The sequence below is a fragment of the Corvus kubaryi genome, unplaced genomic scaffold, assembly GCF_017639235.1.
Source record: "Corvus kubaryi isolate FWS band 111438036 unplaced genomic scaffold, C.kubaryi_AGA036_p1.0 split1-65, whole genome shotgun sequence".
NCBI lineage: Eukaryota > Metazoa > Chordata > Aves > Passeriformes > Corvidae > Corvus > Corvus kubaryi.
Window position 1 is genome coordinate 1,015,270 of NW_024582080.1, and position 24,271 is coordinate 1,039,540.

A 24,271-nucleotide genomic window follows, 5' to 3' on the forward strand; every position below is an offset into this window, starting at 1 on the left:
TATTGAGGTCATGTGGATCATCATTAAACAACTGTTTAAAGGAAACAATTTATAGTCACTGTGGAAATGACATAGAACTAGTTCACCTAATACTCCTATTTCTTAATGTCAATGCCTTAACATGTTTTGAGACAAAAATACATTGAGTCAAAATTCCGTTAGCATTCAGAAATTACACTTCTAGATTTTATTAGGTTCCATTATAGTTGGTTGTGCTTTAAAAGTGTTTGTATAATTCTAGAACTTGTACCTAGGTTTCAGTATCCTAAATTCACGTCACTTTGTTAAGATTGTGAAGTCCTCAATTAGTGTTTTGTTGACTTAGTAAGAGAAATAGCCTTTGAAAAGTGCCCATGTTAAAGGTGCCTCCCACTCAGACTGACACATCACAAATGAGGGGTTTTTTCAGTATCATACTTACCTTGGAGCAGGCAAAGGAAATCTGGATAGAATCCATGTCAGCCTTTGGGTAGCAGAACTTTAGGTGCTGTGAGTAAAGCAACAGAATTTGTCACAAAAAGATTGAGGCACAGGAAGAGAGGCTGAACCATCAGATTTTTCCAAAGCTTTTCTTTTGATTAAAATAGTTAATTTGAACTAAATTCAAATTAGTTCAAGCCAATTTGAAGCTTTGCCCAGAAGAAGAAGGAGGTCAAGATCTAGAATATTCAGTGTGAAAGACTCAAAGACTCAGGCCCTGGTTTTCAGAAGTACTAATGTCAAGGTGCATGAAGTAACATGTTGGGTGATGGGGTGTGCAAGCCTGCACAAAGGTACCTCGAATAAGATGAAAGAGCTATAAATACTGAGCAACCCGCAGATATATTTTTCGTTGTTTTTTTTTTACCTAAAACATGATGCTGTGTAAAATCCATGTTACATTTTCCTTTAGAGAAATTTTCTTGCATCCTTGCTTATGTGCTGCAGACTTTCATTAGCTAAGGGGGAATTCCTGTGAGAGACTGTCAGTCTTTTGTACTATCTCTTCTGACCAGAAAGGTACTGATCTCTCTCTGTACATAGCTTTAATTTTTCTTATTTCAAATCATATCTACTGAGGTGCAAAGTGTCCGAAATGCTCTTTTCAAAGCTGTGAACACGCCATGGGATTCAACTGTGATAAGGTTGGTCCAGAAACCACTGTTGGTCATACACTGCCCCAACACAAAGACTGTTGAAACCAGCAGTTCTTGAAACTTCTGAAATTTCTTCAGCCCTGATTCAGAATCCCTTTTGGCACACTTGGCGACATACACAGCCTACCTTGTAATAGCTGTAAAATACAAATGTGAATGCATAACATAAAAGCAAGGCTGAAAGTGGAAGTCAGTGAAATACAGTCAGGCATCAGGTTGGCTAATTGTCCATTGTCAAAAGACACTCTATTTCCTGTTTCTGGGAACTGAGATCTAATTAAACTGCATTAAGTTGGTGAGTCTCCCTGCCCTTTGGATTGGCACTCAGATGTCATCAGAGATGTGAAAATCTGATGGCATCCTGAGTGTCAGAATGGTGCTGGACTCCATCAGTTGGCCTGTTGCTGCTGCTGAACAGTTCCCATCTCACTGTGTTGCACCATGGCTGCCATGCTGAGCCTTTACTTTCTCAGAGCAGTTGTGAAGTGAGCAACAAAGGTGCTCACACCAGGACAAGCTGCTGTAACACAAAACCAGGAGGCACAGGGCCCACATGCTGCAGCTGGGCAGGTGCATGTATTCCCATGCTCAAATCCTCTCTGCCAGCTGGAGCCTCAGGTTTGGGTGGCCTGCAGCAAGAGGCCTGGGGGAGGAAAGCCAGCACATTCCAAAGACAACATCATTACCCGGATTACCAACCTCAGGCACTCACACAGAATAAATAGGAACAACTGGGAATACCAGTCAACTTACATTCCCTGTCACTTAAAAGCAGGAATCAAGGGCCAGCCAGCACCCAAAAGCTTTTCTGCTTTTCACAATTTGTGTGATGGAGACCAAGAATATTGAGCTGAAAATGGTACAGATTGCCATGTCAGCTGTAGCCAGAATGGCTCCTCCCAGGAGTTTGGGCATCTAAATCAACCGAAAGAGATGGGCAAATGTAGCTATCCAGCCCACACATAACAGATGGAGAGACATTCTCATGTTACCATGAAGCTTTTAGGTACTTTTATTCCAGTCTAAATTTCGAGCTAAAACTTTCAGTTGTAACAGAGGAAAGAGTACATCAATGAAATATGTCTTCAAAAAGTTATGCCTGCTTGGGGAGTCTGGAAAAGAAATTGTAAGAACTCATCTATTCTTATTTCTCTCCTTCATCACATTCTGAAGGTGATGATAGCCAGTTGTTAAAATGCGACCTTCAAACACTTCAATATAAACTCTGGCAATACAATATTTTCTGAAGACCTTTAAGTCTTCTTTGAAGTTCATTAATAAAATAATCTTGTTTAGATAATATTATGAATGCTAACTCTTAGTGAATTTTACTTTGAGCCACACCTCAGAAGATCTGGAAAATTTATTAGCTTGATAAAATGCAAATAGTGATACAGTTCATTGTTTTTTCTCAAACAGCCTAAAGCTTCTAGAAAAACCACATGAAACAAGATACAGTATTTTTAAAGTGCTTGCTCAAACCTGAGCCACTCAGTGTTGAATCACACAGCCCGAGCTTGAAAATGCAAATGCCTATCGTATCTCATCAGTATGTTAGTGTAGAACTTGCTGTCTTTTCATTAATTTGTGAAGCTGCTCCACCAGAAAGGGAGGAATTCATATGATTTCTGCCGTTTCCTTATCCTTTCCTTTCTGTCTGGTATTGCTAGAATGAGGAACAATCAAGTTTCCTGTTCTGGGGCTTTTGGTTGGTTGGTTGTGTTTTTGTAAACATGAAAGATTTTATTTTCTTTTAGCAATTTAACAAAGTAAGTTTTTGGCCATAATGCTGAAAAGTTGTGTTCATAAAGATTTCTTGCCCTCTGATTTTTAGAGGGAGGAGGACATAGGCTCTACGTAGATGTGTGCAAGCAAGACTGAAAAAAGTTGTGTCCAGAAAGGAAATTAAAAAATACACCTGCTCTTTTTTGGGTTTTTTTTTCTCCTTTGTTCTTAATTTTAGCCAGGTTTTTCATGTTTACAAACTTTTTTCCCTCACAGAAGGGCAGGTTTCTAATAAGAACACAGAAATCTAAAATGGTAACAGGCTTCTGCTTTGGTACAGACTTTGTCTGTTTATTTTGGCTGATGTGTGCTTTGCTATCATTTCTGCCTCGCTTGGGTTTACAGAATTAGGATAACCAGCTTTCCACAAATAAAATTATACATACTGTTTCGCGCTGGGCATCTGGTGCACTTACTTTGTCATGACTTGAATAATTTTTTATCATTAATGAATAATAACAAATATGCTTGGGTCATGTAAAGAGGGACATGACACAATATTTCCCGTATGTTGAAAACTGTTTGTCAAGTGGTTGATGTCAAACACTGGGAATTCTAGGCTTCCTTCTGAAAGTTTAGGTAATGGTTTGATTAATGTTGAAGTTAATGCAATTTGTTGAAATAATTTAAGCTGTACAAATAGCTTTTTAATTATACCAAGCAGTTGAGAAAATAAAATTTGTACAGGTACTGTTTTACTTAGTTGTTATTCTCTCCTTAATTCTTTGAAAAATGTTTGTTTAAAAATATCTGTGCTTGTTCTTGCTCTTATCCCTTTCTCTGTGGGATGAAGACAGCAAAAAGTGTGAAGTGAAAAATAATGTATTTACTAACCAGAAAAAAAAATTGGCTTTTCCCAGTAAAACTTTTTTTTTTTTTTTTTTTTTTTTGCACATACCAGACTTCTGTAACATATTCCTGTGTAATGGTTGTAAACACTCTTTTATTTTTAAGGTTATTCTTGTGCAAGTTAATCCAGGCGAAGCATTTACAATAAGAAGAGAAGATGGACAGTTTCAGTGCATTACAGGTAAAGTTGATACATTTATTTTAATATTTTCTGAGTCTGAATCAGGATTAACAAAAGGCAATTTGTGATGAAAGTAAAAGAATGACAGAACTTATTTTAAATACAAGAGCTGTTTTAAAGACCTAAAAGATTATGTACTAAGGATCATTGGGATTTAGATTTCGCTACCATAAACAAGTACCTTTTCTTACATTGTATTAGATGAAATTAAATTTCTTGGGGAGGAGAAGGGGGGGAACATTTTCAGATTGCATGGGAAACACAGAAAGGCTGTTGTAGCAACTTTTGACTAACCTCATTTATTTCACAGACCTCAGATTAAAAGCTACAACTGTTAATATGGCTTGAGTTTAGTTTTTTTAATTATCTTCTGTCGTGGACATTGCTTCCCTGTTGGTTATCCCACCTGGTTTCTCATTATCTCTTGGGGCCAAATTGCATTATTTCTGAGTTCTAGCAAGAGCAGCTTCAAAATACAAATGCTTCCTCTAAGCATAGCATCCCCTTACGCAATGGTCAGTTTGAACATTGTTTTCCATTCCAAATGACCATAGCTACCAGTTAAGCATATCTAGAAGATACTGCAAGAAATGAGCAATTAACTGTTGCTGCTGCTTAGAATACCATTTTACTGTGCTCTAAGAGAGTATCCACAGATTTAGCTATGGGGTCACATTTTTGCTTGTCATCATCTGGGCCAGTTAATCCTACCTTCTTTTTTTTTCCTGGGTGTTGGCCCAGCTCCAACAGATACTGTTCTGGGAATTTGAAGCGAGTATTTTCCAGCTCCTTTCCCTCTTCTCTCCAGTCTGAGAAGAGCTGAAAGATGTGGTTTCCAGTGTCATGGGCAGGTCCTTTGTCTGCAAAACAACTGATTCAAAGGAGGGCTTAGATGGTAATTAAGTTTCTATTGACAGTTCTTAAAGTTTACATGTCTGTTAGCACCGTATTTCAAAACTTTATGCTGATTGCGTGGTGTTCTTGCATCCTTTGAGCCACAAATGGATCAGTGTTGCAGCTCACCATCCTATACAATTTATTTGAAACATGATATGTAATAATTACTTGACAGTACCTGAGGGGAACGTAATGATTTTTGTCTTGCAATTCAGGAACAGATAAGATATATTTTGCTTCTGTTGCACAAAATACTGAGGGGAGAGGCATGCGTTGCATGTTTGGTTCGAGTTTTTGATTTACCAAGTGGTCTTACTGGTGGAGAATGAATTGGCACTTTCTTTTCATGACTGTCTTGAGAGCAGGAAGTGTTTAATGAACTGCAAAAATATTAAGATCATCTCTTTATAGATATGGTTCTAACCTTCCATGGTACAGATTTTATCCTTGCCTGGTCCTGCTTGCTTTTGGAGTAGGCAGCTCGCTATCGTGATTTGATTCAGCTGTGGATTTCTTCATCCTTTAAATATGAAAGCGAGCATGAGCAAGTTATTAGACAATTGTTTCTGGGATTCACTAAGTGTAAGCTGAGGTACAGTCTTTACAACTTCCCTGAAAAATGGCACTAGCAATCTGGAAACTACAGCCCAAATCAGTTCCATAGCTTTTTCAAACCTCCTGTCATATAGACATTCCTCTTATCCTTATCCTTCCCCCTTCCTGGAGATGAAATTGTGGATTACAGTTGGTAGTAAAATAGAGGGCATAAAGATTTTTTCATATCTGTGCATTCACTAATCTTAGTACAGAACCTGAGTTGCACACGATCTTTCGAATGTTGCTTTTCTGGTCTGTTCTTGCCACTTCTGAGACATTTCTGTGCTTTTGAGTGCTGTGCCAATGGATCTGCCTAAAAGAAGAAATTCCCTTAGTAATTGATGCTGTTCCTTTTTCATGGTATGTATTGCAACTCATGAGGAGTGTCTACTGTTTCGTTTTCTGTGTAGAGATTTGTATAAAATAAACAATTTGGGGTGGTGTAAACTGTAGAGAGTAATTTGGCATTGGTCCTTTTTGTTCTGCCACAACTTCTCAAACATAGTTTGCCCTTGACTTGTCTACAAAATGACCAGTCTGCAAAATGGGTTACAGCTGCAGGAGTCTGTTGCATTGTCTTGAAAGTAAGAAAGCAGGCAAGCTCACATCAGTTCCTTGGTTTTTTCTTCACTGTATGCACTCAGTTGTTAGGTAAAATCATAGTTAAAGATGTGGAAATATATAATGAGAATGGTTTGAATAAATGTACAGAGATGTTTATTTTTAGAAAGGCATGAAGAAGGACAAGATGGCTGAAATTTAGTGGAAATGCAATCAGTGGGAAGTTAATTTAGTCATTATAATGTTTCTTAATAATTTTTTTTTCAATCTTAGTTTCTCCTGTAAATATTTACCCATTTTTGTACTCTTTTCTGACTTAAAAGTCTCTGCAAAGAACACACATGCAGTTTTTTCAGTGATATATAAAAAATTGAAATTATGTAAATATAGTACTAACATGAAAGAGTGGAAGTTGAGAAGTAGCAAACTGCTTATGGATCCCAGATAGCAGTGCAGATAGCCAGATACATTAGTTTGAATGATTTGGTAAGTCACGCTTCCTTGGAAAATTCTAAATCTCTCTTGTGCTTTATTGCTGGTCAATTCACCTTGAGATTGTGCTGTCTGCTGAAGTCAATGGGGATTGTTAATAAATCCAACCATAATGTTAACTGTGTTTTCTTGCATCAAATATTTGCCTGTTGGAAACATTGAGGTGCTCTGTCAATCTCTGTACTGCTCGTCATCCGTTCTGTTTTTAAAGAGAACTCTCCTTACTTTGGCAACGCTGTACATAGGGTAAGATTTGTCAACCTGAAAATGATGAGAGTTAGTGTGTCTCCAGGAGAAAGGAGAGGTGTGAATAAAGAGACTGTTTAGAGCTGTCCTTGAGTCAATGAAGTAGTGAAAACTTAAAGCACTCATTAATGGAGAAGCACACGATGCATTTTCTGCGAATTACGCTTCTGAAGAAAATGCTGATTTTACATGCAGTTCTTTGTACTGACTTACCATGTGTTTGCTCTCACTGGTGATCTGTAAAGCTTTGACTGGTTTTGTACTTCATTAAGTGAGAAGCAGCTTTTTAATGTGGGCCTCTTCCATGGTAATTAATATTGAGGGATAATTCCTGGTTTGAAGTCTCCTAAGGATGGCAAAAGAGCAGTGTTGGTTGAGGGACCCTTTATCCTTGGTGAATTCCATTCCTTTATTTTGGTGGCCTTTTAATGAATTAAAATAGCATGTATTTCATTCTTTATTTCTGTAGAATAGGAAGCATGGTTACTTTACATTTCTGTAGTTAGTAGTCTTGGATCATAGTTGGATTTCTGTTGTCTGTATTTTGACCTAAATACAGCTTTGAATGAGCACTTCTGTGTGCCAATGGCCATATTTTTTGGATACTGTAAAATATTTTCTTTGCCTACCTAGTGATTGTCTGATAGTGACAAGTCGTGCTCCCCCTTGACGCAGCTTCAATTTAAACCATTTGTCAATCTCTAACTTTGCAAAAACACCATGCTTTTCTTGCTAGATAGATAGGAACTATCTGTCTGTGTATCCATGTGTTAGACCAAAATGTTTATTTTCAAAAGAGGTCTTTTAAATCTATGAAAGTTTTTGCATATACTAGCAATACACAGATTTCTGTGGAAACTTTCCTTAAGCCAAAATTTTCTTCTGTTAATACAAAATAATCAGCTACATTACAGTGATTCAGAGAACCAGGTTTGAAATGTATGAATGGGTTCTCTTTGCAGAAGTGAATTACTGCAGATCACTCATTCATGAATTCTTCCTATTGCAGAATAAATGAATGAAGATGACTCATCTTGAGGACATTTTGTAACAGTCCCAAGTTACAGCTAAAGGCTATTAAATGTTACTTGACAGAATAAGAGAGACCATGTTCTATATGTCTCTGCAAAGGAAAATTGCCATTTTCATAATAGAATAAGAAGACTTATGTAAATTAGAATGAGTCATAAATGCTTCATGCTTTGAAATTAAATCAGTATTAAGGTTAGGCTCTGGGATAAAGTTAAGCAAGCTTAACCTAATTTTTTCTCTTTGAAATAAGAAATAAAATACTTCTGAAAAGTGTTTTCAAGGAAGTGGAAGAGAAAAGAAGAGACTGCAGTGGTGAAACACAAACTTTAGTTCATTCTAAGGTCAGCTTGAGCTTTGCAAAACCAAACCTGCCCATTACCCAGAATATTTTGTGAATAAAACTGTTACAGAATCACAGAATGGTTTGGGGTGGGGAGGGACCTTCAAAGGTCATCTCTTTCCAACCCCTCTGCCATGGGCAGGGACACCTCCCACTAGATCAGGTTGCTCAGAGCCCCATCCAGCCTGGCCTGGAACACTTCCAGGGATGGGGCATCCCCAGCTTCTTTGAACAACCTGTGACAGTGCCTCACCACCCTCATGTAAATTTATTTCTTGTATCCAATCTAAACCTACTCTGTTTCAATTTAAAATGTTGCCTCTTGGCCTGTAACAGTAGGCCCTGGTAAAAAGTCTTTCTCCATCTATTTTATATACCTCTTTATATAATCAGAGGCTGCACTAAGGTATCCGAAACACTTTCTCTTCTTTAGACTGAACAACCCCAACTCTCTCAGCCTGTCTTCACAGGAGAAATGCTCCATTTCTGACCCTTTTTTGGCCCTCCTCTGGACCTTCTTCATGTCCATGTCTGTTTTGTGCTGAGGGACCCAGGACTCCAGGTGGGAGGCAGAATCACCTCCCTCACCCTGCTGGACATGCTGCTTTTGATGCAGCCCAAGATACAGTTGGCTGTCTGGGCTGCAAGTACACCTTGCCAGCTTGTATCTAGTTTTTCATCCACCACTATCCCCAAGTTTTCTGCAGGGCAGCTTTTAATCTGTTTTCTAGTCTTTTCTGCTGTCAGGCTTTGCATAGTTTCGGTTGTTTACAGATACTGTTAGAGCAGCCAAACTGAGCATCTCAAAATCTGAAAGTAACTGCTATTTAAGTACATTTGAAGTAAAAAAACCCTAGAGTTATCTTGTTCAAACATCATCTTGTGCTTTGGTGTTGAGTCTTATTTTAAAACAATTTATTAATGTTGGAATGGGTTAAAGACCCATCAGAAATTCTGTACAAGTTGCCACAGACCCTGAGAAGGGACATTGTTAGTTGTTAATGGTCATTGGGAGTTGCTTCTCTTGCAAGACCACCATAGCTTATTATCAAATCCTAAACCATTGTGTTAAGTGGAGGAAGTGTGCGCTGTCATTCTATGGTGCTTTTAGAATGTACAAGGATACCTGTCAATGCAGTAGTGATCGCATTTATAGACTTAAAGGGTGACATCACCTCTAGAAATACCATATTTTGTTTGTTGAATTACTTGGTATCCACATTAGCACTGGGCAAAGTTTAGGAATAAAAGAGTGTTTATTTAAATACACAGCTCTAGTAATGGAACAAAGTAGCAAAGGCAATAAAACACTATTAACAAGAGTTCTCTCCTAGAGCATATCCAGTCTTCTAGGTAGCTTAGTAGCCTGAGTAATGGAGCCCTTACAAGTAAACCAAGATGTGTATTACAAAGGTCTAGTGCTTTGGTTTTCCTGCTTCTGTTAAGAACAGCTTGCTGAAGCCAGCCAGAGAAGCTCCTCTGGGTGATCTTTTTCTTTCTGTAGCCTGAGAAGAAACTAATTCTTCATCCTTGTTTCCATTTTCCTGTTTCTCATTCCTAAATACTGAAATGCTGCATGATGACATGTGTAAGTTTATTAGCTTTCCTTTTCATCTTCAATGATTCTTCACAGTATACTTCTGAAAACACAGAAATAAAGTTTTATATATCAGTTCATTAAAAAAAAATTCTAAAAAACCCCTCAAAACAACCCCGCCCTAAATGATAAATGTTTTCAGTTGTCATCTCCATTCCTTCTGTGTAGAAGACTAAACATATTATGTGCATCTGAAACTGGATATAGATACTTAGATTAACATCCTTTTCTACATATTAATTTAAAGATCTCCTTAGGAAGTATTTAGAGGGCCTTCATAAAAGGCACTGAGGGAAGCTAAGACAAATCAACTGAAAGTATGGGGTCAGAGCAAGCTACAATGATTTGCAGCTCACTAACTCTTGGTTAAGGATGTCCAGGTAGAGGGTCAGAGCTGAGTCTATAGGAGTAGCTTAACTCTTAAGCACCTCTGTTTGGGAATGGCCTTCAATATACACAATTTTTTTTTTAAATTAAAGGGTTTTTTATTTCTAGGTATCTTCACTCAAACTAAAAATAATATTAGTATTGGCCAGCTATGTGGGAGTATGACTGCAGAGGAGACAAAATTCCATTTTGTATTGAAACAAGATGATGAGGGAAAGTGGTCACAAAGCGTGGTTGTAGCAGCTTGATTTGGAGGTGTTTCATTCCAAAATAATTTTTAGTAGGAGCTGCTCTTTTTATAGCATAGATTGATAAACAGGTTGCATGAATGCCCTTGCAAGTATTGTTGAAGACTTAATCCTTCTACCTTTTACCGGTAGGTTATCCTAAACATTGGATTGAGATATGGCAAGTACCCTTCCAGTAAGGTAAAGAAATAATGATTTAAGCCCTCATTGCAGTGCATGTAGAATGCTCATGTGTTGGCTTTGACACATAGCACAAGTCCAGTTTGTAAGTCAAGTACTATTGGCAGGTAAAACTTGCCTGTAAGCCCTGCTGCTGCAGCTCTTCTAGTACAACTGCTGAATTAAAGCTGGATTCAGACACATCTCCTTGATTCTGTAGTCCCTTTTGCAGTAGGGCAGAGGCAGTCTTCACTCTTGTCATGACCCTCTTTCAAATTTCTTGTGCTAACTCAATAAAAATTGCAAAGTAGTGCAAAACAAGGTCATTTTCCTGACAAGAATAAAACATAGCAATCCAGAATTCTGTTCTTTAGATTGGCCTCTCTCTGCTCTGAGAGTAACCATGAGAATTAACCTCCTAACGGAGCTCCCTCCGCCTTCTCTGGGAACTGTCTGACCTTGTCCTCCATTAATTCTGATGACTGACCAGGTCTTTGTGGTCCCAGTCTCATCAAGCCATTAAAGAAGCAGTCACAGATGACACAAGAAGCTGTTATTGGAAAAACTTACTTTATCATGCTGCTTTTCTGCCAGAGCAGCTTGTGTTACTGTTGTGCCTACTTTGTTAGTGTTACAAGTACTAGACTTCTAAAACATTATATTCCCAGAACAAATTGAATTTGGTAAAAGTTTGATTAAAAAGCAAGAAGCTAGATTTGTTTTATTCTCTTCTGCAGTAGCAAATTAAAGAAAAAAAAAGGAATGCATTAATTCATATTTCTCATGATGTGGATTGTAGTGTGTCTTAGGAAAAATGTCATTTTGTGCCATTGATTTCTGTTTAACATGTGTTAAATAGAGTCAATATCTTTATATGAACAAAACATGTCTGTAACATTTTTTGCCTTGGTTATTTTCTCATTTTTCTAATAGATACTTTTTTAACTCTTGTTCTATCTTATTTCATGCATTCTGAGATGTGATTTCATAAGGTACTATATTCTCTGTAAGGTGTTCAGTCAGGTTCTCCTTTTCCTGTTTGATTTTCCTGTATATTCAGATCAGTTAATCTTCCCTTGTACCTTCTTTAATCTTCTCCTTTAGTCCCTCTTTTCACCACATTGCAATCTCCACACTGCAGACTGAGCCTGACTGTAGGAAGGGTCTGGAGACATTTGTTTGAAATATCAGTGCTTCAGCTGCATACTGAAGACATCTAATTTTAGGTGTCTAAATGTGTGTTTCTATATGTGGCCTTGGATTTAAGCTCCCATTGAAATTAGTGAAGATTTAGTCACTAGCTATAGTACACTCAGTGCTTTTCAGCTGACATCAGTTTGCACTCAGTAGCTCTCCAGGCTCCACTGTCTGTACCAACTAGGTCTCCACTTGCTATAATGGGAGTGTAAAGTCCTAACTTGCATGCAGACATACAAATTTAGATACCTAAATGAGATGGCTCCATTTTGGAACTAAAGCCTGACTATTGTAAGCTGAAATAAATAAGGCTACATCCTGAAAGTGCCTCATTTAGGTGTGCTGACTCAGAGTTGTACCCTCAGTGAATGTCTTTGTCCTCAAGCACCTGAACTCTTTGAGCTCATCCATGTCCATGAGCATCTAACATCACATTTTACAAAGATGGTACTGGTTCTTGGAGGTGCATGTTAGGAATTAAGTTACAGCCCTAAACTGCAGCTAGAGAATGCCCCTAAAACTTAGTTTCCATTACTCTAGTCAGACATGTATAGCCCCCAAAACTGTGAAGTATTAACTCAAGCTACTGAGATTCAGGTGCTATTACTGCCCGAGTCTGAAATCAGTTGGATGAGCCTTGTATGAAGCATGCTAAGCTTGACAGGTTTGTGTCTGGCAGTATTACAATATTCCCACGGCATTGCAATCACTTAATCTGATTTCTTCTCTGACTATGCTGTTGATGGGAAAGAAATAGTCCTATATTACCTGCTTTATGGGGGGAAGAGAAGGGAAAATAATTGGTAGGATCTCTTCTTGGTTTCTAGTGTAAGAAGAAAGTTTGTGTAATGTAACCAGTAAGCAGTTTGAATTAAATAAAAAAATTAGAGCTGTGGGCATTTTACTTAGTATTTTGACTTAGTGTACAAACATTTTGCATAACTTAAACTGATAGCATTTTCTTTATCTTAATTGGATGCAATCTGATTAACTGAAATAATAAAGATTCATGAAGATTGCTAACATTAAAGAGTGGAAGAAGTTCCTTAATTTCATTATCTGATTATTTAAAAACAAATGGTGCTTTTATTTTGTAGAAACTCAAACAGTGTTTTTAAATGGACTTTGTACTGGGTTTCATGAGAATGGAAAGGCTAGAACTTTGTGCTTAAAGGACTTTTTCTGGATCCTCTTTCACAATTATGTACAGTACGAACAGGCTGGTGTGTCATCTGTTGGAAAAAGCTGCATGTTGTTAGATGAGACCTCAGGAGAGTTCCTTACAGTTCTACCCTGTGCAATTCAAGTTGTATTGCTGCATTCTTGATGTATAGTTGTAGCTGTCAAACTATTCAGACATCTATCACAGAATTACTGTTAATAAGAAATAGCTTTGAATTAATTTTGGTTTACTCTTGTCCTATTTGTACTTCAAAAAGTAGTCATGGCTGCCTTATCTTGTGCCACTGCCACTGTCAGGCCCATGGTAGTTGCGAAGGATTGCAGACACACTGGGAAGGAAAACAGTCTTCATGGTTGTGGAGCAGCTCTTGTGGCCATTGTTTTTCCAGAATTCCTCAAAACAGAGCCAGTTCGTCATGCATGCCCAGGCTGTCACAACCATGCCAGCAAGCTTACAGGGCCTGATATTGCTCTGTCTCTGTGCCTTCTCTGATGCCAAATGTTGTTGAGTACCCAGGAGGTTAGTCTCCCTTTCCTTCATTTTCATCTGTGCAAGGCTAATGTGCTGTCCGTTCTTGCAAGAATGTAATATCTAACTAAATGCTGCAACTTTGAATCCAGGAATTTTTAATTCTGTGCTTAGTTTTGCTTTTTTTTGTAGTAGTAGTAATAGATGAATCAGCAGCACATGGCTTGATAGATGTGGCTGTGCATGTGTTATTAATAGTAAATTAATAGCTGTCTTTTTTTTGACTGTCTGTGAAATGACTGAGATTTTATCAGCTTGCATGACTTACATGATCATGTCACTCTTCAACTTTATTTAAAATCATGGTAATATAACTTCCCCTTCTTCCTTTTGCAGACATGTAGCAATCTATTTTACATCTAAAGCAGTTTATTATCCAAATGAGGGAAAGGAAGAAGAGACAGAAGATAACAAGATCATTACATATAGGCTAGCTGTGCACAAATATAAACAGCTCCTGTGTAATGTGAGTTAAAGACCAGTTACAAGCATGTAAGTTCAGCCACTTAAAGCCATTAAGAAACAGTGTAATCATAAGGAGTTTCAAAGTTGGAAGGGCCAAATTCACTGGAAGTGGATACAGGTATCCACACTGCTGTTCTTGTTTCCTTAGGCCAAAGAGAAGCTCTTTCTCACACTGCAAAGGGCTTTCCAGTTGTCTGAGAAAACTCAATTGTCTAGAGCAGGTGCTCTAGGACACCATCCAAAGAGCCTCAGATTTTTTCAAGTGACTGTATAGCATCTAGCAATTTGTAGATGGGTCTCAGGTTAATGGTACTGGAGCTACTGGAGAAGCTGATGACACCTTCCTTTCCTTTTGATTAATCAGCTATTCAGTGAGGGTGTGGTTTATCTCCTTTGCTTGTTCTCGATTTGTTTTTCCAGTGACCCATTCCTCAAAAGTTTCAGTTATCCTTTTGCTTTGATGCTCTATATATGGACCATTTTCATAAATACTGTGTATAATGTGTTTCCCTTGGATGATCTTCACAGTTCAAAGATTGAATGGATGTGCCTTTCAAGGCAGCTGAAGAAGGAGCTCCAGTAAGGGCTATAAATGCCAAACTAGTAGTATATATTATTGCTCATTAATAATTCATGAAAGGAGTTAATATGAAATTGTGGTTTCAATAAAATGTGAGTAAATTACTATGAAAAGGAGAGTGGGTATTCCTCATGATGACCTCTTCCTAATGAAGTCTGGCAATAGTCCTAGGAAAATCTTATGAAATATGGGGAGATCATTTAACGTAGATGGACTGTGCTAAACGAAGACCAGAAAGGACTGTAGGCTGAGAAAAAAGCCCCAAAGCAGGGAAAGCTCTACTCATAAAACATAGCTTTAGCAAGCTGGTTCCCAAAACAAACCAAAGAATCAAAGCTAAGACAATCAAATTCCTGGGAAGAGGCAGGCAAAGAAGTGTTAGGTCCAGGAGCTGTAAGTTGATGATACTGCAGCCTTCTCTTCTAAGAAAGAAGAATGAGTCAGAATGGAAGTTGAAGATGACAGATAGAAGGAGAAAAATGTGTCTACAGAGAGTGGTCAGCCTTTCTCTTCTCTGTTTTTCCAACAAGTTGTCTTTAAGGTAGTCTCTTGAAAGATAGCATTTAAGTGAAGTGCTACTATGTTGCATCCTCAGCTGCTTTAGACTTGAGAAGTTTGTATTTTGAAAGGCACCACTCAGTGGTCAGAGTTAACTCTTTTGGTTTATGCAGCCAAGAGACATCTCAGTAAAGCTCTTAAGCAGCAGCTAGGTTTGGAAAATTATATGAAACATACTTAAGTTTGCATTTATTCTTGTTGTTATGCTTTCCATATACTTTGTATTTTGCTTCTTGTTTTGTGATCAGGTAGATTTTGGATCAGATTCTGTTAAATGTACCAAAAAAAAAAGGTACATTGACTCTTACCTTGATTTAAAATCCAGTTAAATCTGAAATCTTATCTGACCTTTTACTCTGATTTTTCAAATGATAGCACATACAAATAAAGCTACCTTGCAGGCAGATCCTTGGAGTGCCTAAAGCCCAAGGTGAGTTTGGGAATTTGAGAAGCTAAACTGTGTTTTTTCTGAAAGAGAATTTTTTTGTGAATTGGGGTAAAAAGCAGATTGACTATCTCCCATTAGAGTGTGACACTGCTGGCAGTGCAGTTTTGGGGAGCATCTGGTGACTATGCAATGCATTAATGAATGAAAATATTTAATACATTCCAAGGGCAGTCTAAACAACTGGAACCAGTTAAAGTTCTTCCAACATGAATGAGTTTTAAAAGTCACCTGCTAAGAGAGCTGAAAAATAAGAGTGAATATCAATAAATATTGATCAGAAGTGCAGAGGACTGGCGAGTGTGAGTCTAACTTCCATTCATTTCCTTGATTTGTAATACAGATGGATACAAGAGGACTGTCAAGCATGAAGTTTTTGAGATTGATTATTGATGGTTTGACCACTTTTTCACTTCTGGCCCATATGTGTTAGAACAGTGCATTTCTACACAGGTTGTAAATGTGACATGATATCTATGTAGCATTTTCAATAAAACATTTGTAAAAGCTATAGTTTTATGCTTACTACACCCTTCTAATACTTATGCAAAGGAAAATTGCATGAACAGGAGGAAAAGGTACCTTGGAAATACCAATCTTTTCTTTTAATTGCAGCTATATATACACATCAAAGTTTCCTTGCATCACTTTCCAGCAAAGATATGACACATAGTAGATTATTAATATGCCCACACAGCTTTTTCTGTTCAACCTCTGCCAGGTCTTTCAAATGCCATACAGAGCACAAATTTCTTCACAATAGCTTTCCAATTGTACATTATGTTTATAGAATTTCAGTGTGTAGTCATTTTTTTTAGTTACTGTGCCTTGTTCTCTCAACTGAAAAACAGATCCATTATTTTTGAAGGGAAAGAATCTAGTCTCATGTTGGTGACAGTAGTTAAACAGAAGGGTAGTGCCTTTGGAGTTCTTTTCAGAAGCACATAAATGTATGTTGCTGCATCATCTTCTTGTATGGTGCTACTGTGCTGCTGGGTCTGGGCAAGTAGTACAGTAGACATTTCTGTGCAGCTTCAGAGAGCTGGAAAGAAAGTCTGAAGTGCCTGGGAACATTGCACAGAGAAAAAGAGGCTTAATGTTGGGTAAGGTTACATCTATTTAGGATATAGTTTTGGTGCATATGAAGGCCAGTGGGAAGCAGACAGGAGTAGAAAATGCAGGTGTAAAGAATTGCAGCTGTGCAGTGGAGTCTTGAGGCCAGGTACCTGCATGTTGCTTGTCTCCTTGAAAGCATAGCACAGAACATTTTTGATCACTGTTTCCAAAGAACTTCAGCAGAGTCAATATAACCTTTTTTTTTTTTTAAATGTTCTAAATTGAGCATGAAATAGGAAAGGATTGAATGCTAAAGCATGATGGCACAGCTAGCTTAGGATGTAAATATATTCCTCCTTAATCACTCAGTAATCAATGCACTCGGGTATCTTTCAGCTAATGAGACATGCTAGAAATACTTGGTATTTCAGCAAAGTTGATCATCCAGACAACTCTAATGGCATAGGAAATCCATATTCCAGAAGTGGTGAAAGATCGACAGGAACATGCATTAGTTGTCTAAAGCAGTGTTGTTTGAATGGTACCATTGAACTGGGTGAAATGCAGTTATATACAATGCAAGGTTGTGCATAAGATTAATAAGTTGTAGATGGGGATCTCCTCACTTGAAACTTGATGAGGAGGAGGAAGAAGCAGGCAAGCTGTTTGACTCACAAGATAATATTTATCTCCAGTATAATGTTATCTGTCAAGCTTACTGTGATCATAAAATGCATCAGGACAGTTGTTGTTAGTATAGCTTGGGATGTTTAGTAGCATTTTACAGGATTCTGCTGAGATTTCAACTGTAATTTGATAACCCATGTTTACAAAAGATGAAATTAGGCTGATTCCAGGTGTTGTGAAAAAGAACTGCTAGGATATTCAGGAGAAAATATAAAAACAAAGTAGAAGAGCTTGATTTGCTTGGCTGAAAATGACTTTCGGTAGAAAAAAACAGGGATTTAAAAAAAAAAAAAAAATTAATGCCAGAGCTAGTCTAGAGCCCAGTTGGCTATCAAAAGGCTGTGAAATACTTTTATACAATTATGAGAAAACTTCTGGCTACATAGGAGAGTGGTGCCCTAGAACAGCAGTCCAGTGGGGAGACATAGGGGTAAAAGAACTGCTTTGGAACTGGTCTTCATGCTTCTACATAGAATCCATTTATGGTGGATCTTCATGTATGATAATGGGGAGAAGAATGAAATTGCAGTTGCAGGTAAATAGACTTGATTCCTGAGGTATTTTTCAGGCCTTGAGCCCTCATGGTCCAACAACAGAAAATTTACATCTCCTGTATCCAGACAGTAATGAAGCAATAAAAAGGTTTCTGCACAAAGAGCACATTTAATTTACAGCTATTAAGCAATTTTCTTGTCTCAGCTCCTTCATGGAGGGATATGTTGATCCATACATAATGTATGGTAAAGAATTCCACCATATGCATGTGTCTTTTTTCCTTTCTTCTGGTTTGGAATGACAACTGTTACATGTCTGAGCCAAGTTAATTGTTTCATCCCTGGCCTCTTGTTTGGCACAGGTAAGTAGATTCCTTACATAGTTCTTTCTGGCTCCAGGTTCATTTTGGATGCCAAAGCAGTGGGTGTGTTACTTTCTAAAATGTATTTGGTTACAAAGCAAATGGAGTTTGAAGAGAACACTGCAGTGGTATAGGCTTATCTTTGTTTCTGGTCCCAGCTTACTGCTTTCCCAGATACTTCCTTTCTGATAATACATGTTTAACATTGCTGAAAGCTTTTTATCAAGAGAAGCCTTTGTCATAGATGCTCTTAGTATTTGAGCTTACATACTTCCCCTGTGTGGTAACTTGCTTGAGATTTGTAGAAAATAATTCCTCGTTGAAGTGATCTGTATAGAGTTTGTTGTGGAGAATCAAGGAGTCTTAGTCACATAAAACACCAAAAAGACCAAATTTTAAACTTCAAATTCCAAAACAAGTTTAAAACATACAGATTTAAAAGTCTTTATTAGTTATTAGTTAGATTGCAGATCCTGAAAACCACTTTCATATAACTTTCAGCAAAGAAATGTGAGGTTTGCAGTGCAAATTGGCTGATAGTGTTAAGTGATTTGTGTGATAGTAGAAACATTTCACTGCAGAAGATGCTGCAGATATTTGTAGCAAGCATGGCACCTTTCTGTGTTGCTAAGTCTGACTGATAATATCAGCAGGTTTTTTATGTGTATCCTGATTTGGGGTTAATTAATTTGGGATCAAATTTCTGCAAAGCTTTTTGAGTATGAAAATTCTTATTAAGGTGTGTGGACCTTAAGTCATTAGCAGAACCAGAAGTCTTAATATAAGTGTTTAAGTATTTATCATGTCCGTTGCAAGGTCAAGAATGTTCAAGATCAATAGTTTTTCAGTCAAACTTTTATTTCCACTGTCTTCAGAGCATCCCCTATTGTAGCTGCATTCATATCATAGGCTTGTTATTAGTGAAAAGACAGAGAAAAGTATGTCTGTGGGAAGAATTGTGATTGCAAGGGGTCATGTTTAAGATGCTTGGATTCCGCCTTGGTTGTAACTTAGATTTAGCTGCAGAAATCTCAGATGCAGCCCAGGCCACCTACTAAATAATGACCTAATCCTAGCAAGCATGCTGAATCTATTGCTTCTCCTGTTTTGACCATGGAATTCCCTACTTGCCTCTAATTTTACAAACCATGAGGCTGCAGAGGACAGTCAGAAGCCAGACATCAAAGACAGAGACAGCACAGAGACGGTATATAAATGTTGCCTCTCTGTCTCTCCAAAAAGAAAGGCAGCTTGTTTACTTGGGCTATATTAAGTTTATCCTGAAATGCAAACAGTATCATCAGCAGGAAATTGTTTAAAACACTTGCCCACAACCAAAAAAATCTGAGCTCTGCAAGTACCACAGAATCAAAGTCTGTACCTCCCCAATTCCAGCAGTGTCCCTTAGCCGAGAGGTTCTGGGATATTCCGAGTTGGCCTTTTCTTTTGTTGTCTTTTGGAGATGGGCATCTTCACCTCAAGAAAAGATTCTAGAGGGAAAATACCTAGGAAAGCAAGCTGCCTTTTTCTGTTGATTTAATGGGGATTCCTCTATAATTTAGGTGACATCCTGGGTTCTGCTTCCTGTTTTAAAGGCTGGCTCTGAATTTTCCACTTAGAAGCTCTTGGATTAAAGGAGTTAAGCATGTTCCATTCCAGTTTCTAGTGGTCCATCTCCAACAGAAGTGGCCCAGGTTATTTCTTAGTTTGGTGTTCATAGGACTCACCTAAATAGGAGCAAGCTGTGGTAAATGTGCAGAAGCAGAGACTTGTTTGTCCTCTGGAGGCAGCCAGTGAATCATGCTGCTGAAGCCAAGTGTTTGGTTTAGATGCTGCAAAGTGTAAGGTACATGACATCAGATGTTTTCAATTTGGTCTTAGGTCTCTGTTTCTGTATAATTTGCCTGGGTCTTGTTCCCAACAGTTTGTGTCACGACAGAAGGATTTCTCATCACAAATGTCATCTTTTGAATTGTCAGCTTCAGGGATTGTTTTTTCCACTCATGATTTGAAACAAAACTGTGTGATGAAGTGTTACTTCAAATTTTATTTAATGGTTAAGAAACCTACATCTGAACATTTGTTTGTGGAACTGCAGTGTTGCCAGAAACTGTTGGTGGACTCAAGTGAACACCTCACATGGAGACATGAAAATAATTGTATGCGGTGAGTGTGAAGAGAAGTAGGCCTGTAGGACCAAACTCTTTCCATTGCTTAGGATTGTTACAAATAATCTTTTTATCAGATCAGAACAGCAGACCCACCTAATAGAAAAATAGCATCTAAGAGAGTAAAATTTCAGTGAGACAGAGCTGTTGGGTGGGAGGGTTTTTAAAAATCAGCAGTTGACATTAACTTTTTACCTTATACAGAGAAAAAGATTTAGCCCTGTTTTTGCACCCTAGAACTCTAGTGGTGGAGCCAATGTCTTTCTAGATTTACCTATTTTTCCTTCTTCTGCTAAATCATGTAGAATCCTGAATTATGGCTTTTCTGGAAAGCTGAAACACCCTATATCCTGCTAACTTAGTTCTGTATCTTCTAGTTAGGAATGATCATTCCCAGACTGGTTCCTTTAAAGAAAGATGTGTTTTGTATTTATTTTACATACTGGAAGGATTTCAGCTGTTTATAATCATAATGATTTTTGTTTTGCTGTGGTTTTATTTTAAATGGGCAATCTGAATCTGCACTGTATTCATTTATATAATTAGATTGAAACCTAGACAACTCGAAGGTTTTTCAAATAAAAGCACTTGTTATTAGTAGTTTCCAGAGACTCAGAGTAGTACATCTTTAGAGATGCCTGCCTTGGATAGAAATAAAAATTTGAGTTGGGCACTGAATTTTCTCATGGCAACCTTTTCTGATATGATTTTTTCACTGTAGATGTTGTATTAATCCCAGTTTGTTCAAACATTTTTTTTTTAGTGTATCCATGGAGTCTTCTCTCTTGTCCATAATTTTAAAATACCTTTCCCTAGAATCTGGTAAAATTGTTCCAGCATTTATATGAATGCTATTGATTTTCTTAATTAATACATTAGATTTGTATAAATAATATTCAGTAAGTGATATTCAAGACATTTCTATGTGTATATATATGTGTGTGTGTATATATATATATATATATGTGCATAGATACTTGTGTATGCATAATAATTTGGGGAGTGGTAATGTTAAGAAATTTCCACAAAGGAAAGGAGGCTTCTTTGAGTGCCAGCAGAATGTGCCGGAAAATTCTGCATTCTAGTTTCAAGCCAGTGTAGCCAGGTAAGTAAAAAAAAATAACTCATTAATATAATAAGTTGAATATCAGGATGATGAAAAGGCTTTTACAAGTAATTATACTATGTAATACTATTCTTAGCACAATCAGGCAGGCAGGGGGAGGAAGTTGAAGTTAATGCTTGTTCCTTCCAAGATCTGTCTTCTCTGGATCAACACAGTCTTTTGTAGAAGACACTGTCTACACACCAAGAACTGCCAACTGTTGAGACTCACTTGTGCTTTTCACTCTTAATCACAAGCAGCTGTCAGTAGCAGTGCTTAACTTTTTAACTTCTTGGTCTGCAGTGCTATATGGGGAAAAAATCCAAACCTGATCAGAAAAACACCAGTTCTAGTGGTAACAACTGTTAGATGATCAACTTGTAGATTATTCTGAATGTTGTGAATCAAGTGCAACATGATTAAGCAGCATGCACAAATATTAAATTTTAGTCTGAAAAGCTTGCAGATCTCTACTGCTCAGCATCAGTGCTAGGAAATTAAGCTCTCCTTGAAGAAAAAGCTAAGCAAATATGCAGTGCAGTTAAATTAGAATGAGTGCAGATTATTTTTCCTGTTAAGAATAATAACATTTTTATCAAAGCCTCTCTGTATGTTATATCACATTTGACTCCCTTTGAAATTCAGTGATTTATGGTTTACCCAATATTTAAATTGGAACTCTGTGAGGGAGTGAACAATTTTTTGACTTAACTGTTACACATAGTTAATAAATCATTGCCGTAAGCTAGCAAACTAAACAGAGTAATTTAACAGTCTGGATTGCACAGTACAAAGTGTGTGTTGTATTTCCACATTATCATCTTTGTGGAGTGTTTGTTACTTGTTTGTTCCAGTAATGTGGAATCCTTGTTACTTTTTTTTTACTGAAGTAGAATTCATCAGTGTGCCACACAGTTGCTTCAGAAAGCAGGTATAAAAAGTCTTACTATTGGAGTATCTCAAGTGACTACAATCATTCTTCTGCAAATTCCCAAGTGTAACTTTGTGTTATGGATTTTGTGCCATTCAGAGGCATGGACTTGCAGTCTTTTTTTAATCACAAAATTGCACTGTGATCATTGTTTAGAAACAGGTGAAATAAAAGTACATTTAACATTTGAACATAGAAACCATTGTCACCTTTTTCCTTTGAAAGTATATCAGGCCATTATAGAAGAAAACTGATAGCTGCAGTTGTGATAAAGTGCTATAGGAACCTGTCATCTCTGCACTTTGCCTGAGAAGGGATTTTCTTGTGAATATTTATGTGTGGTTTCATGGGAAAGATCAGGATCTCATTAGGATGTAATCTTTAGAAATACTCTAGTTAGGGTTCATAGCTTTCTGCTCTTTTATCCATTATTCCAAAGTCTCTGTAGATGAAACTGATGCTTCCCCTCTCTCCTCCCCCCCACTTTTGAAAGGAACTATGATAATGTTTTACCTTCAGTTTTTCCTTTTGTTTGCCAGCCTGCTGTCTACTGATAGATTCCCCTTTTTTTCCCTAGTCAGTTAATACATTTCAATTGATGTTGTGGCTTTGTCAGCTGCTGTTCTTCAGCCTTGATGGCAAAAGTAGACAGATGGATGGGGGAAGGGAAGGGATTGTTTTGTCAGGATGAATTTAGAGCATAAGGGATACGTTAAATTGACAGCACTGCGAGCTGAAGTCTTCTGATCACCTGTCCTTGCAGCAATCCCAGTTCCTTCTTGTGCTTCTTCTCCAGCTTAGTTGCAGTTACTTCTGTGCTTGCTTTCCTTTTTTTCTTATTACCTGCTTTTATTATGTGTAAAGTTGTTGAGGTTAACTTAAAGTATTAATTTGGACATGTTTTCCAGGCATGGCTTACAAGACAAATGTAGACCAATTGGTGGTTGTTGTTGTAACTGGATTTTCTAATTAGTTGAAGCTGTTGGGAACCCAAAATAAAACTTTGAAGTCTTAGCGCTTATGTAAAAGACAGAGTGGTGCAATTGTTTGTGGCGTCTGGGATTATTGATTTACTGCAGCCCATCAGTGTTAGAGGGGTGTGCTGCTACGTCAGCTGGCGCTCTATTGTTTCAGCTGCTGTGGCCTTTGTGTTTGATCCTGTCAGTGCTTGCGTCAGTGATGCATATCATCGCCTGTGTGATGTCAAAGTGTGGGTGTTCGGTTATAGAGCCATAGTTAACCTAATGTGCTGCAGTAAATACTGAATGCTATTTCCTCCTGGGGATAGCAGTGATTCATCACCGTTCACATTAGACTAATGCTAAGTATAGCAGTGTTCATGAGCCGCAGTATCCACATAGATTAGTATCAAAGTCATTGCAGCTCTCCAAACGCTGGGCCGGAAAGTGTTTGTTTGCAGGCAGATCTGTTTGTGCACCCCCTTTCTTAGGTGTAAACTGATTAGCAGGTCAGCTCTAAGGAAAATCCTCTGGAAGGACTGGGCCTAAGCAATTCTTTAGCACTTAATTATGCTAATTAACGTAAAAGCATTCAGCTAAATGACTCGGATCACACCAGGCAATGACAGTCGGTAGATGACAGTACAAAGGGGAGAGGGGAGGCCCGCGGGCTGGCAGAGGATGTCGCTCTCTGCGGGAACACTGCCCCTGGAAGCGGCGGCGCGGGCAGGGCGGGGCGCAGGGCGCGGAGAGGCCGCGGGGCGGAGCGGAGCGGGTCCAGCCGCGCACCTGAGGGAGCCGCCCCGCCCCTCCCCGCCCCGCCGCCGCGGCGCGCCGGGAGCAGCCGCCCTCCCGCCCGGCCCGGCCCGGCCCGGCCCGAAATGAGCGGTAAGGACTCCCGCCTGCCCGGTTCGGCCGCCGCGGTGAAAACGACACCTGCGGGCCGGCGGCCTCCGCGGTTGTGCGGCAGTGGCTGATAGGGGAGAGCTGCAATGGCTGGGAGAAAAAAAAAAAAATCTATGGGGCAGGAGTCGGAGCGCTGCCAG

The 24,271-nt window shown here is 38.3% G+C and overlaps 1 protein-coding gene and 1 long non-coding RNA gene across 10 annotated transcripts in view; both read left to right on the forward strand.

Moving 5' to 3' along the window:
- The window catches only part of FNDC3A (fibronectin type III domain containing 3A), a 112,525-nt gene that overhangs the window by 34,076 nt on the left and 54,178 nt on the right, over window positions 1–24,271 (forward strand). For 8 of the 9 annotated variants that reach the window (XM_042014070.1, XM_042014069.1, XM_042014071.1 and 5 more), the window contains one exon: window positions 3,876–3,951. In XM_042014070.1, coding sequence (XP_041870004.1) covers window positions 3,876–3,951 — 76 coding nt within the window. Of the gene's footprint in view, window positions 1–3,875; window positions 3,952–24,056; window positions 24,114–24,271 lie in introns of those variants that run through there. The other variant, XM_042014075.1, reaches the window with a different exon arrangement.
- On the forward strand, window positions 11,128–14,795 carry LOC121657886. Its single transcript, XR_006013781.1, has 2 exons — window positions 11,128–13,406; window positions 13,752–14,795. It is a non-coding gene; the product is annotated as an uncharacterized LOC121657886 (long non-coding RNA).